At 42.5% G+C, this 14,836-nt stretch overlaps 1 protein-coding gene across 4 annotated transcripts in view; it reads right to left on the bottom strand.

Annotated features, from left to right (window-relative positions):
• Positions 1–12,328, bottom strand: part of adcy7 (adenylate cyclase 7) — a 38,193-nt gene extending 25,865 nt beyond the window's left edge. For 3 of the 4 annotated variants that reach the window (XM_061745719.1, XM_061745736.1, XM_061745728.1), the window contains exons 1-5: positions 11,621–12,328; positions 5,121–5,318; positions 3,659–3,817; positions 3,364–3,513; positions 1,391–1,551 (exon numbers count right to left, since the gene is read on the bottom strand). In XM_061745719.1, the coding sequence (XP_061601703.1) occupies positions 1,391–1,551; positions 3,364–3,513; positions 3,659–3,817; positions 5,121–5,318; positions 11,621–11,785 (833 nt within the window). In that variant the 5' untranslated portion in view covers positions 11,786–12,328. Of the gene's footprint in view, positions 1–1,390; positions 1,552–3,363; positions 3,514–3,658; positions 3,818–5,120; positions 5,319–11,620 lie in introns of those variants that run through there. The other variant, XM_061745747.1, reaches the window with a different exon arrangement.
• Between the last annotated feature and the right edge of the window lie 2,508 nt (positions 12,329–14,836).

Genomic DNA, 14,836 nt, shown 5'->3' with positions numbered 1-14,836 from the left:
TAATAGTCCCACAGAAGGGAAATTTCCAAAATGCCTCAGTCCCAGACGACCGGAAGATCTGTGGTCGGGTCTTTCTTGGTTCTGAACCGTCCTCGACTCTGGCAGGGGTCATGTCAAAAGCGAAGAGCTACCTGCTCTGGTGGATTCCTGAGATTACAAATTCACCCAACGGTTTACTGAAGGATCACTTGACAGTCGCAGGGTAGTCTGCTTGCTAGGTCTCTTGCCAAGTCTTTTCTTTCGTGAGTAATACATATAAAAAGGATAAGATAAAACAAGCTTTTCAACTAATGAACTAAACCTCTCTTCATATATGACTCATTTTTCTTCTTGAAGCCTCTGAATCGTTTCCCCACAGCTTCCACAGCTTAAAGCCATGTGGATGTGCGAGGCGGAGCCCACATGTGGTGTTTAATTTGGAAGGTTTACCAGATCCTGTTATATCATTCCCATGTCTGACTTAGTGCCAGCTCTATCTGTTGTCTGTAAATTGACAGTCCGGCACCCAAATAGGCTTGATGTGAATGTTTAGTGGACCCGACTGGCCGGTGGCTTCTGGGACGCTCCTAATCCGCTCTGCGGCGCCTCCGGTGAGACCGCTCTCATTGATCAGAGTGGCATTGATTTGCAGCGGCTGGAGTTTCAGTGCAGTCCTGTGGGACTTGCCAGTAAAATGTTTCCAGTCAACAACAATAAAAAACATCTTCTGGGTTTTCCTGCGGCCAGCTACCGCTGCAACCTACCGACTAACCCAGTCATGCGGTGCACGACTATTATTTCAGCCAAGTCAAATTCAAATGATGTGCATGCGATAGATGGTATATCTTTCTACACAAAAACAAAAGAAAAAGAAAACAAATCATGACCAGCCGCCAAAAGCTTTGGTCCATTAGGTACAGCACGACTCCTGCTTAGATATTCTCAGGTTACCACCAGCCAGTTACTAATAACGTGGCTTCACAGTCGTTTTATCATCTTGAGGCCTTTCCAATACATTTCAAGCACCAAATGGTCTCTTTTTCTAACACACTCCCCTCCTGAAACATCTCCGGGCAGCAAACATTAGACGGGTCAAAAAAAACAAAGGTTTAAGGCACCTTTCTTTTGGCAGTAAATGTAACTGCAAAATGTAACTGCAAAAATGTAATGAATATAGATGTAATTTAAACATTAAACAGATGTTTTGTCACTTTGAAATACATTTTATTTAAGTTTACTGGGTCAAATTTCTCAACTTTGGGATCTGTGACAGGGTCATATATGAATATCAATAACTGGTCTTAAAGGCAGATCAATAACAATGAGTTTGGTAAATGTTACGTCTCCAGAAGAAGGTGATTCTCTACGATGGTTATTAATAATCAAAGAGTGTTATATAAGGTGTTTGTACCTGACGTTTTCGTGCCTCTTGACATAAAGGCTGTGGAAGTTGTTATCTTTGACCAGCCGCTGTTGCTCTTCTTTATCTTTGCAGTCTTGCAAGCGCTCCATTATAGCCAGCTTCATCTTCATGGAGATGTAAACAGGGAGCACAGACTGGAGCAGGTTCTCCTGCAAGAGCATATAAAAACAAACAAATGTTGAACTCAGAGTAGTTGTGGCTTGTTGAGAAAGCAAAATACACATACGGTTTGAAAGTGCAGCGGTCTGAAATGCACCAAAGCGCATCACATCCTAAAATAATACTAAACATGACGTGCGGGAACCTTTTTTTCTTTTAATACTCGTCAGAATGGAGACAGCACAGAGTATTACATTCACGAAGAAATAACATTAGAGCTCTACGTCCAAAAAGGAACAGCGGCCCGAGGAGTGATTAAAGTTCATTGGCTTAATTAGGGCAGGAATCTGAAGAGACAACTTCTCATGAAATAATTAATCCCTCTTTATACCACCAAGAGGGCACCGGGGGCTCCTTACAAAGCAAGTTAATCATGTAAAATAATCCTAAGAAAGTGATTTCTCTAGAACAATCTTGGTAATTATCTGAGCTCTGAATCACTCAAACATATCTTCAGCAGTACATACTTGGAATCACATACAGCACTTCAGCAAAGAGCATTTGTGATCATATTTTCCCCTCTTTATATCAATTTTCTTGGAGGTAAATCATTTGGGAAGACGGTTACATGCATGAACAGTTATATTCCTTTTATTGTACCGATTGTAAAGGAGATTTAGGGCCTCACATAGGTCACTTACTGACACATTTATTACCGTTTTGAAATAATTTCTGTATTTATTTGGCGTATACTTCAGGTTGTTATCCCGCTGAATCCACAAATTATATCCACAATCTCACATTTGATCAAATCTCCCTGAAATACATTATTTCACTTTAAACATAAGTACTTCTGGACACAACAGGTGTAAATACAATCAAGCGGAGAAAATTCAACCCAAAATTTATTTGGAAAGTTATTGCAAATAAGTAAATGAGTAAGGTAAAGAAGGTTGCAGATTTGTTTATTCTGAAAAGAGGTTAACATTTTCAGTAAGTGACCATTTAAAGGAAAAAATAAGTAATCCTAATGAAATGTGAGAGAGTTAAGGCTTTATGTTTGTTTCTCCTTGATGTCTCACCTGCATTAAATTATATATAAAAACCTGAGAATTTCAGTGGTTGGTTTTAAAAGTCATCCAGTTTTTTTACAGTCTGATGACCTTCACACCCTGTAAAACAAAAAAAAACTATTGAGGGAAGTACACTGGGCTCTTCTGGCTGAACTATACGTGGGAACCTAATGGACGTTTTTCATGTTTTGATCTCTTTGGCAAACCTCACAGACCACACTGTCTCTTTTTCCAGCCCTAGTTCCAACATAACAAGAGGTTCCAACGCCAGTGATTACATCATTCATTTATATCCTGCTAGGCAACGCCGCAGCTCGCCCGTCAGCGTGGTCTATGTTGTGAACCGAGAAAAGTCACAACAAACAACTAATTGAGAAAACTGTTTCAAAAGGCCTCTGAAGACGATGCATGTCTGAAAATATGCTTTTCATTAAAAACAAGCATCATAGAAAAATCTAATTTGGGAGGGATTTGTCAATGAAAATAAGCTGAGGGCGTAGCTTACAGGATAGCGTGACTATAAGAGTTATTCTAAATTGCCAGAAATGTTTGTATCATGTTTGCAGTGAAAATAGTGATAATAAAATATTCATTAAAGTATTCACAAGTGTTAAAAATCTGCTTTCATGGGCCAAGCTCCTAAAGACTTTCAAACAATAATTAGACAAAATGTCTGTTCTTACTTCCTTCTAGACAAAATGTCTAGGAGGAAGACTCTTAATACTCTATAATTAGTTGTGTAGCTGCTTATAATGAACCAGTCTTTGAAGGCTTTTGCATTATCCAAACCTGCTGTCGCTTTTCTATCTCAAGCTTCATCCGCATGCTCAGGCACCTCAGAGTATCTTGGAACGTCTGCTTCAGCGTTTTCTCCATTAGGACCTTGTGAAAGGCTCCGACTGCGCTGCCACATAGAAAGACCACGGCGTTGGACAGTAGCTGGAGGAAGAGACGCAGCACCAACTGTTAGCGCTCAAGTCAAACGTCATCATCGATCATAAAATAATAACGGCTAAAACTACAATATGATGGTATTATGCTCCTCCAGAGAAAGCAAGAGCCACAGACGTGCAGATGCCTTCACCTGATTGGCCAGGTAAGGGGTGCGCTCATAAACGGTGAAGTGCAGCGTGAGGGTCACGATGTGAGACAGCGAGGTGATGACGCTCAGGACCACAGCATACCACAACTGGAATGGCAGCATGGTGTACACTATCAAGATGATGAAGAGGAAGAAAGGCACCTGGAAACACACAAGACAAATGTCAGAACAGTTTGTTGAACCTATTTTTTGTAAACTGGAATAGAGACAGATTTTGTGAAGTTTGTGAAACACATTTAGGCAAGGCAAGTTTATTTGTATAGCACAACTCAACACAAGGTAATTCAAAGTGCTTTACATCAACATTAAAAGCAGCAAGACACAATTAAACAATAAATAACAAATAAAATGAAATAAAATGATAAGAAAATAGGTAAAATTAAAGAAACGAGTCTTTATGTCAAACCATTCAAAAGTTATTGCAGATAATAGGAACTATCACATAACCAATCAGAAGAAGGGGCGGGGCTAATTTGCACCAATTATGGTCAAAGACTCAAAACCGAGTCCGATGACACCACCCACGACTCTTTATGTCAAACCATTCGAAAGTTATGTGAGAAAGTAGGAACTATCAAATATGGACCAATCAGATGAAGGGGGGGCGCGCTTTTTGGCGTCTATCGTCGCCACGGTAACGCTTTTGACTGAGAAAAGTAATGCCCATCGTCGCAGGATCGAGACGCACATTTTGATGTATAACACACCTGGGTGCACGTTACGGTTCTGGCTGCATTAATGGCCGAAGAAATGGTATAAATTGCGCCCAAATTACACGATTAATTCAAAATGGCCGACTTCCTGTTCGGTTTCGGCCATGGCGCCAAGAGACTTTTTTTTAAGTTGCGACATGATACAGGTGTGTACCGATTTTCTTGCATGCACAAACCGTATTGTGGGGCTTGAGGCACAAAGTTTTCTAGGGGGCGCTGTTGAGCCATTAGGCCACACCCGTTAATGCAAACCATTCAATATCTAACTTTTTGTCAGGCCTGGCTTGCATGCAAAATTTGGTGACTTTTGGGCATGTTTAGGGGGACAAAACGTCCCTCGTTTTGTCGGAAAAATAAAAACGAGAAAAGGGTAGGGCCTTCGCACTGTCAGTGCTCGGGCCCTAATAATAAAAAGCACAAGCAGGTACATCTCATTCTTACAGTGGCAAGAATTACATTTCTACACGGTAAAAACGTACAAAGACCGGGTCAAATACAGTATTACAAAAGTAATCTGTAACAATTTGTAAGGTGAATTAAACCAATTTGACAATTCTATGCCACAATGCCTGTTTCCAGGTCTTATTTCACACAACTGACGACAATTACGTTTCTATAAGGTCAAAACGTAATAAGACCGGGTCAAATACAGTATTACAAAAGTATTACCAATTTAAACACATTAACAAAAATCTCATCTTAATCTGAAGTCTGCATCGAAGGACAGGTACCTGGTCCCAAGGCAAGATGATGGGGCCGCTGAAGATGAAGGTGTACCCCAGGGTGAGATGCGTGGCCCAGACGACCAGGCCCACCAGCAGCCTCCATCGTTGTGAGAGCAGCTCCATACACACCAGTGCAAACACGGCTAGGAACACGCACAGGCTGCCACTCACCACACTCACAAAGGCACAATGTTCCTTCGCACTCTTCACCAGAGAACGGGGGAGGAAAACAAGCACACATTTTATTATATATTAGATTTACTGTCACATAGACTTTTTCTTTTTCTTGTTGAAGTGAGCTCCACGCTGTGGTTTTATTATTCAATGGCTGCAGACATGGATTAGCTTTGATAGGTAAAAGGCGTCAATTAAAAAAAAAAATGCAAGCTGTCAACTGAGAGACGGTAGTGGTAACAAGAATCTCATTGAAGCAACATAATTTTTATGAAATTTCAAACACCTGTTCATCTACGTTGAAGAATTTCTCCTTAAACCTTTTTTTTTGCAAACCTCCTCTTGTAATTAATAGTTTATTGTTATAGTTTTATTTGTGATTACATGCTCTATGGTTACAATTGTAGAGTTGCATCATGACCTGTTTGCTCCAGATCACCTTCTTCATGAGTGAGCTGCACCTTGAGAGCCAATTACAAGGAGAAAAGACCTGGGCTTTTGGATTTAAAAAAAAAAAAAAAAAAAGAACCTGTATGTTTGTACTTGTGTTTGAATGTGTAGACGTTCTAAGCAACAAGTGTTTATACACGTCTGATGATAAGCAACTGTAAGCACTCCTTCTCCTAAGTGGGAGACAGAGTGGGAGTCGGAGGCAGAACGCGAGAGCAAACAAGGGGTTAAAAAGAGTGCTCAAGAATGAGACAGATGCACAAAGTCAATGTTAATAGATCTCCAAGCTGAGAAGGCCATCTCAGCATTGTATGTTGAGTTTTCTGGTTGCCATGGCAGCACTGAAAATGGCCAGATCTGAACTAAACCACTTTCAGCTCTCTGTGCGTCTCAACGTAACCTTTTTGGCAGAGAAGGGACAATTATTCCATTTCGACAGGAAATTTTAAAAAGGAAAAGAAAAGAAAAAAATCTCATGAACAGATACTGCTATGATGTCCAACACGCGGTACACAAAAAGGAAGGAAAAAAACTAAAATAAAACCAGCTGTACTGCTCAGTCAGTATATGCATTTTACTTTTCCTTCTGGCATGTGGCTCCCATTTTTGATCTTATTTTTTTATATGAAAGCGGTGACACTGACAGATGAAATTAGAGCTATATCACAATAAAATGACCTAATTCCATAAGCCAGGGGTCAGGGACATAAATAATGAAAATGTGGAAAAAGTGCATAAACAAGATTTGGCAGGGTGGAGGATTGGACGTGATCTGCGGGAGAGTAGCGCACAGGTCGCGCGGGCTTGGATCAGCTGATTGGGCACAGGTGTGTCCAATCAATCTCTCCTCCCTGCCTGTGCATTTAAGCGGTGGGCTGATTGTGCAAAGGGGGTCTGTAGTGGGTGATGACACGGAGCTGCCGGAGACCCCGGAGACGACGGCTGCTGCCGAGTGCTTGTGTCTGTGTACGTGTCTGGTGACGAATAAAATCCACCATTTCTCCGCTAAACCTCGTGTCCTCATTCCTGTCGGCTGACCCCGGTAGCACGAGTTGGCTACAGTGGCGCCCAACGTGGGGCTGAGACAGGATGACTGAGGAACTTGGGGATCGGACCAAGCGGGCGGTGGCTTCGCTGGCGCAGGTGGTGGCGGACATGGCAGCCCTGCTCCAGAGCCAGACGAAGCGGCATACTGCAGCGCTGGCGGCGCAGCAGTTGGCAGGCCGGGGGGATCGCCCGCCTACTCCGTTCGCGGGGGTGACGCGGGGGAGGCTGCAGAGGATGACAGCGGCGGATGACCCTCTCGCATTCCTCGACACCTTCGAGGCGGAGGGGTGCGACTGGCCAGCAGCCGTATGGGCAGTGCGCCTGCTGCCTCTCCTGTCAGGGGAGGCGCAGCTGGCGGCTCTCGCCCTCCCAGTGGCAGCACGCGCCGCCTACCCAGTCGTGTGGCGGGCAGTGCTGGACCGTCTGGGGCGGTCCTCGGAGGAGTTCCACCGTCGCTCCCGGATGCTCAAACTGGGGCCGGAGGACAGGCCCTTCACCTTCACGCATCTGAATGCAAAACACCGGATCCTGCCGTCCCCACCCCTGGTCATCCCGTTGCTGCTTCCACCTGCCTGCTGTGCTGTTGCCGTCCCTGACCCCCAGTCTGGCCCTCGGCAGGAGGGTCCCCCTTATGAGCCTGGTCCTGCTCAAGGTTTCTTCCCTCTTAAAGGGGAGTTTTTCCTTGCCACTGTTTGGCTTAAGGCTTTTCTCCCACTAGGGGAGTTTTTACCTGCCATTGTTTATGTAATAATTGCTCGGGGGTCATGTTCTGGGTCTCTGGAAAGCGTCTAGAGACAACTTTTGTTGTATTAGACGCTATATAAATAAAATTGAATTGAATCAGCTCCACGACGCAGCAGGGGTCGCAGACGCAGCGTTGTTCCTGTTTCAGTGGCAGACCGCAGCGCTGGCGGTGCTGGCGGACCAGCTGCTGGAGCAGTGCTGCGTCGGGAAGGAGGAGGTCTGGGAGAAGAAGGCGCAGCTGAACCGGCGGGTGGACGGGCTGAGCGAGACGCTGCTCAGCCAGACCTGGAGGAGCTGGCCGGCCGCCTCAAGGAGTTCGAGGAGGGCCGGCAAGCGATGGAGCGGAGGCTGGAGGCCGCCAAGCGCCTGTTCCTGTTCGGAGGCGGTCTCGGACGTGCCTGTCCCTGGTTCGGAGGCAGCCTCGGACGCGCCTTTTCCTGAGGCAGACGCGCCTGCTCCTGTTCCTGATGAGGCGGACATGCCGGTTTCTGTTCCTGATGAGGCGGGCGCGCCAGTTCCTGAGGCGGACGCGCTAGTTTCTGTTCCCGAGTTGGTCCTGGACGCACCTCAGCCAGCACCACGGATTCCGTCTGCCCCAAAGCCACCCTCTGCCCAGTCCCGAGAATCGCCCTCTGGCCGGTGGGCCTGGCCCCGAGGGCGGCCTCCGGCACTGTCTCCCGGTCTGAGAGACCTGGAAGACCCAGTGGCCACAGGCCGGGGGGCTCAGATGGCGGTCCCCGGCCTGAGTCGGGCGATGGGGGTATGTGGCAGGGTGGAGGATTGGGCGTGGTCTGCGGGGGAGTAGCGCGGGTTGAATCAGCTGATTGGGCACAGGTGTGTCCAATCAATCTCTCCTCCCTGCCTGTGCATTTAATCGGTGGGCTGATTGTGCAAAGGGGGTCTATAGTGGGTCATGACACAGATCTGCCGGAGACGACGGCTGCTGCCGAGTGCTTGTGTCTGTGTACGTGTCTGGTGACGAATAAAACCCACCATTTCTCGGCTAAACCTCGTGTCCTCATTCCTGCCGGCTGACCCCGGTGGCACGAGTTGGCTACACAAGACATTTTGTTTTCAGTTTACTAATATTGGTTCACAGCTATTAAAACGTGTAAATCCACACATTTTTAGATACAATTTTTAAAAAACAGGCTGCTCAAGGTGTGTGTGTGATTAAAACCACACAACTTGAGAATGAACTTAGAAGCTGAACAGAAGTTTTTCTGGTTTCGCTCTCAAAAAAAGCTCTTCATCGGATGCCCACGAACAAAAAAAGGGTTTTATATGTGGATATTGACTTTCTGACACCGGGAGCCACCCCTTCAACAATATTGTACCTCTCCTTTGCACTTAACAACATGTTATACAACCTCCATTTCAACATTTTCTCACTTCTCCTCTGCACTCCTAGCAACCTGGGTACAGGCTCACCCTTACGTGCTCAGAAGAGACGTTAAAGAAAAAAAGGAAAAAACGGGACAAGAAGTGAGTAACTGACTAAGGAATTAGTGTATATTGTATTCTTGTCGTGCATTCAGATATATTCATGTTCCACCTCAGGTATTCAGTGAACAATAAAAGAACTGGGAGGGGAAAAAAAAACAATTATGCAAGTGTGCATGCTAAACTTGAAAACCATTGTGTGCATGTCTAAACATATACAGTGCATGCAAGAGGAATGAAGGCATTGTCCAGGAGTGAAAGAAAAGAAAAGGAGAGTGTGCCGCAGAGGCTTCAGCAGCACAATAAAAGGAAGGTTAACTTTGCTCCTCCAAGCAGGAAAACCAGGATAATCTATGCTGACAGAGGCTGTCAGATCACTCTACGACTGTCTGGATTCACTGAACTCCTGCCGGCCATCGTGCCAAAACCAACAGCCTGCTTATAATCAGGAGAAGTCAGCGGAGTGATTGTCCTCCAAGGTCTGACAGCTACATCGTTTTTACCTTCTTTTTATCTGATTTTTATCATTTTGATTTCAACTGTTCCATCTGTTTCTAATACGGAGGAATCAGCCTTTTGATAATAAAGCTTTACTTTGAGCACTCTGATCCTGACCTTTTTCCTGTGGACAAAAGTAAGCCCAACTCCCAACAGAGAAGTACCATCAGCGATGCAATTCACTTGATGTCAGAAACATATGTACATAAGGAAAATACTAAGTTGTCCTCTTACGTCTTTGAAAATCCTTTGAAACTTGGATTTCCTGTTCTCATGACTACTTCAATCAAAAGGTCTCACCTTCAGTTATATAATAACTAATTTATTCAGACTATTGAGGATTTGAAAACTTTGTTATTGATGATTTTTAAAGCCAACTGAAGCAAAGAATCTAAACTAATCATCCAGCCACATCCTCTTCATGACACATTATGTTACTGCTGCTATCCTAATGTGCAATTCACACTAATTTATGCAGTTAATCTCCTCAGCACAATCAAAGCTAGAAAACAAACCCTCTACAGTCTGTTAATCTCTAAAACAAATGTTCAAAAGGATGCATAAATGGCATGTCTTTTGATTTAGTTTGCTGTGTGCAGCTCAGTAATGACAGCAATATTGTCATGAACTATTGGGAATATATAATGTTTGAACAAAAAAACAACATTTAATTGTCTTGCCCCTGTAGCACAAGGCAGATGTAATAAATAACCTCGGCCAGGTATCAATAGATGCCTCACATGGAAGAGAGCAGTTCATACAGATGTTACGGCTGCATTTCCACCTTGTACCTGTGATAAGTGGAACAGTATAAATGAAGGACGAGCTTGGCTGAAGGATATCTGTTGAAATACCGCTAATTGTGCTAACTCTCCTCAACTGTGGCAGAAAAGCAGTTGAAATTGTGTTTTTCGTATCCAGAGCGTCCTCGTTGGTAATTAAATAGGCTCAAGGATCCTAACCCCGTCTTTGATTTGCTTATCAAACACAATTTCATTTCTTTCTTCTGAGAGTTACGCAAGGTGTACAAGGGCACAAAAATACAAAACAGACTGTGAATATATATCATTTTTACCACCTAAATCATATCTGAGTTTATACACTGTTTTATACACACAAAACTTTTAATCTTTCTTTAAACTGCTGATGTTGTTTAGTAGTTTACGATACGTTATGTTGTATACAAACTTTAAAGAATAGTTTTCAAGAGTGACATTAAAATATTTAGGTAAAACTTCATGTGAAGTAGTTTACAACCCTTCCTGAAATGTCATTTGTTCAGAGGGCCAGAGATGTGTTACACGCAGTGTTGGGGTAGTTACTCAAAAAAAGTAATCCATTACATATTACTAGTTACTTTAAAAAAGTAATCCCTTACACTACTTAGTTACTGGTTGCTGAAAGTAACTAGTTACATTACTAGTTACATTACTTTTGGATTACTCCGCAATATCACCTGAGCTGCACCATAACTCGATTGCCAATGAACAACATATACAGGACTGTCTCAGAAAATTTGAATATTGTGATTTTCTGTAATGCAATTACAAAAACAAAAATGTCATACATTCTGGATTCATTACAAATCAACTGAAATATTGCAAGCCTTTTATTATTTTAATATTGCTGATCATGGTTTACAGCTTAAGAAAACTCAAATATTCTATCTCAAAAAATTTGAATATTCTGGGAATCTTAATCTTAAACTGCAAGCCATAATCAGCAATATTAAAATAATAAAAGGCTTGTAATATTTCAGTTGATTTGTAATGAATCCAGAATGTATGACATTTTCGTTTTTTTTTTTTTTTTTTAAATTGCATTACAGAAAATAAAGAACTTTATCACAAAATTCAAATTTTCTGAGACAGTCCTGTAGTTGGAACCTTATTACTGCAGTGCCCAGATCAGCACCAGAAGTACTTTGTAACGCGTTACACGTAACTTAGACTCAAGCATTATGTTTTAAGTTACATTTGAGTAATTTAAGTAACAAAAACTCAACATTTATGTTTTAAAAAAATCTAATCCCAAATGATGAAAAGGTCTCAAAATAAATTGCATATTCGTCACCGATGAGCATTCCTTGATACAGCCCATATTACATCTATGATATCGTTCCTATAAGTATTGCAGAGGTTAAAACTTACCAGCTTCAGGGCGAAGAAGACGATGAGGAGGACTGCACAGGTGAGCATGGAGAGGCCCAGCAGGAGCACCAGCAGCCGATACTGGCTGACGCAGGAAAATCTGCGGTATAGCGCCTCATTTTTCAGCTCCTGGTTGTTCAGCAGGTACTTTCCCTTGGCTGGCATGGCGGACACTTCTCACAGAGACATAGCCGGCATCAATACAGAGTCTCGGAGAGCAGGAGAGAGGGTCTCTCCAACTTATTTTGTGTTGATTGACTAGAGGTTCATTTAAAAGAAAGTCCAAAGCTGAAGGTATGTTGGCTCATGGCAGTCAGGTAAAACTTCTGCTTTCCTTCATCATCTTGATTGTTGTTTCTTTTCACAGCTTTGATGTCGCTGTCTTCACCATCTGTCCCCCCTCTCTTTCTCACTCACCCCTTTCCCTAGTCGTTTTGTGCCTTCTATCCTCTGTCTGGTGTTGGCAAGCAGACCCGCTTCATCCTTTGCCAACTACTGTGTTGCTCCCGTCAGTGGTTTGGAGTAATAAGCCCGTGGCTAGGAGACACCGAGGAAGGGAGAGGAGTGTAAGAAAGGGGAGGAGGGTGTGCGTATGAAGGGGAGGAAGAACACAGGGGCTGTTGAGGGGCGCAACAAAGGTCAAGTGTGATCCCACGAGGACATGGGATGTGATGGAGCAGTGTGGTCAGCCACTGCAGTCCTTAGAGGCACCTGGGAAATAGAGAAAAAACGACTTAGAATCACACATCAAATATATTACAACCCAAAGTAACGAGCCTCCGATTCCTGTAAGCGTTCGGATTAGACATTTAATCTCGGCTCGTTGGGAAAGGGAGCCGGTTCAGACAAGAGCATGTGTAATCAGGTACATCACGTGAATCACAGGCTCTGCTCTGAAAGCGAGACATAAATATCCGGATTGCTCATGAGCACATTCATATCTCAAATACGCAATTTCCACAATCCTAAAAGCCCTCCGTCTGTTTGCTGCGGGCTCCTGGCTCCTCCCTGGCACAAGTTTCATGGAAAGCAGCCATAACAATGACTTCATTGGTATGAAACAGTTACTTTAGGGCCATTAAAAGAACAATACAAAGCCAAGGCAAGAGCTCTTAACTGTCACATAAAAATGCTCTTCTCTCCCTCTCGCTGAACTTACAGGAAGATCCACATCTGCAGCTACAAAAATAAGACCAACCAGGTGCACAAATGGTTTACGCTTGTTAACTTTGATTACCTGCTCATAAGTCTGAGCAAACTAAAGATGTGACCGTGTTCAGTGGTTTCAATTATCACCTCATCAACACACAACAGCAAAAGCAATCTGAATGGTTTGTACTTCTCACACTTTTCTTTCATTATAGAGAAAACATTTTTAATTGATATATCTTTTATTTCGAACATAAGCAGAAAAAATAAATAAATAAAAAAAACAGAAAAATAAATCAATAAAATACTAATCACTAAATAATAAATGTACCATCGTAAACAAAGTAGACGAGAATTAATGAATATAATAGCAAATGTGTCATGCTCGAAAAAAAGGAGTAGGAAGAAGAAACACGTATGAACTCCTAACCCTTGATCTCAGTTGAAGCCTAATTATTAAATATGAAAGAAAAGAAAAAACTTGACATCGTTAAAGGTTGCACAAATTAGTAGTAAGAATTTTAATCACCTGAGTTATTTACCCTGAGTCCCTTTATTCATCTATACATACAAGCAGACATTTACAATGTGAATTTATATTATATATAAAATCCTGTGTACAATCTTATTCATTACAAACAATCGAGATATTTCTACACACATTAAAGCATACATACATACACACACACACACGTACTGGTTTCTGTTCACATATGTATAGATACACGCGTTTCCAAATACATACACATATTTACACCCACAACCATACAAGTCCAGTCCCCCACCAACCCTCACAGAACAGAACTGTGAAAAAACAGGAAAATAGGGATTTATGAACAAGAACACAGAGTCTAGGTGATTATGCCCCTTGTATTATCCTTGTTAAAAGAAATAAACATAGATGGACATAAATTTATTGCTTCAAAACAGTTAAAGCTCAATTAAAATTAAAGCTGTCTTTTGCCCTGTGTCTGTTCGGAGTTTAACGGCTGTATCATTTAAATAAATCCTAGAAAAATCCTTATAAATATAATATGAAATCATAAAATAACATTTCAACATCATGGAAAGGTCTGAACTTGAAAGCCGAAGGTCAAATACAATAAATAAGAACTCAATACTTAAAAACTGGGAGAGGAGAGATGAGTCTGGCTTGAAGCTCAATAGAAACGATATGAACTTCGCACTGCTGTCAATAGAAACCTCATTTCCTGCAATTGTTCTGTTCCTGTGTGCAGTGAGAAAGTCATGGGTCCATGTTTGTTTCAAACATAGCAACTGCAACAGATGCCATGTGCCATAAAAAGAGTGTAGAAGGAAGCGGAAAGCAAGAAAAAAAAGAAGAGACAAAGCACGTGCGCACTAACACACACACACACACACACCAACTCAAACTTAATACACTGTGTGTTTGTGAAGCATCACCCATAATGCTCTACTCTTGTGGTGATAAAACACACGGCTGCAGAAATCCCTGCGATGCCTCAACTGGTACTTTACAACCACTTCTTTTTTCCACCAATGCTGCTGCTGGACATAACAGCATCCAGCCGGATCCCCCCCTAACCCCCCCAAATAAAAACCACCTGGCCTGGAAGAAGGAAACCCTGAGCAGATAATGAGTGGATGCTTACATAGGAGGAAGGGTGGAGGGAATTTCCTCCTCATAACTACCAAACACCATCATTAAATATTGAACCTGCGAGGATTGTGTACACGTTTCTGTTACTATAAATGACATGAATGCTATGCAATGTAGTAATAAATGTCATACACACTTTTCTAATGACATGCAAAAGAGCATGGTGAGAATTCAGGACATTTAATAGCACACTTGAATGGTAAACACAAAATAATATGTATTAAATATACAGGAAAGACACCTTTCTATAACAAGAGACAATTTTGCTTTGCACATTTCAAACAAGAACAAAAACAGACCAGACAGTGTATGTCTAAAGGCAGGTAATTCCTACTTAATATGGTTATTGTACTATTTGGGTAAATTAAACAAATAGCGTCCCATACTTTCAGTGTAATAACTCTGGTATAGATGTTTCATGGCTG

Source organism: Cololabis saira, chromosome 2 (assembly GCF_033807715.1).
Source record: "Cololabis saira isolate AMF1-May2022 chromosome 2, fColSai1.1, whole genome shotgun sequence".
Classification (NCBI taxonomy): Eukaryota; Metazoa; Chordata; class Actinopteri; order Beloniformes; family Belonidae; genus Cololabis; species Cololabis saira.
Note: the sequence above shows the minus strand (reverse complement) of the source record. Positions and strands in the feature narration are given on the sequence as shown.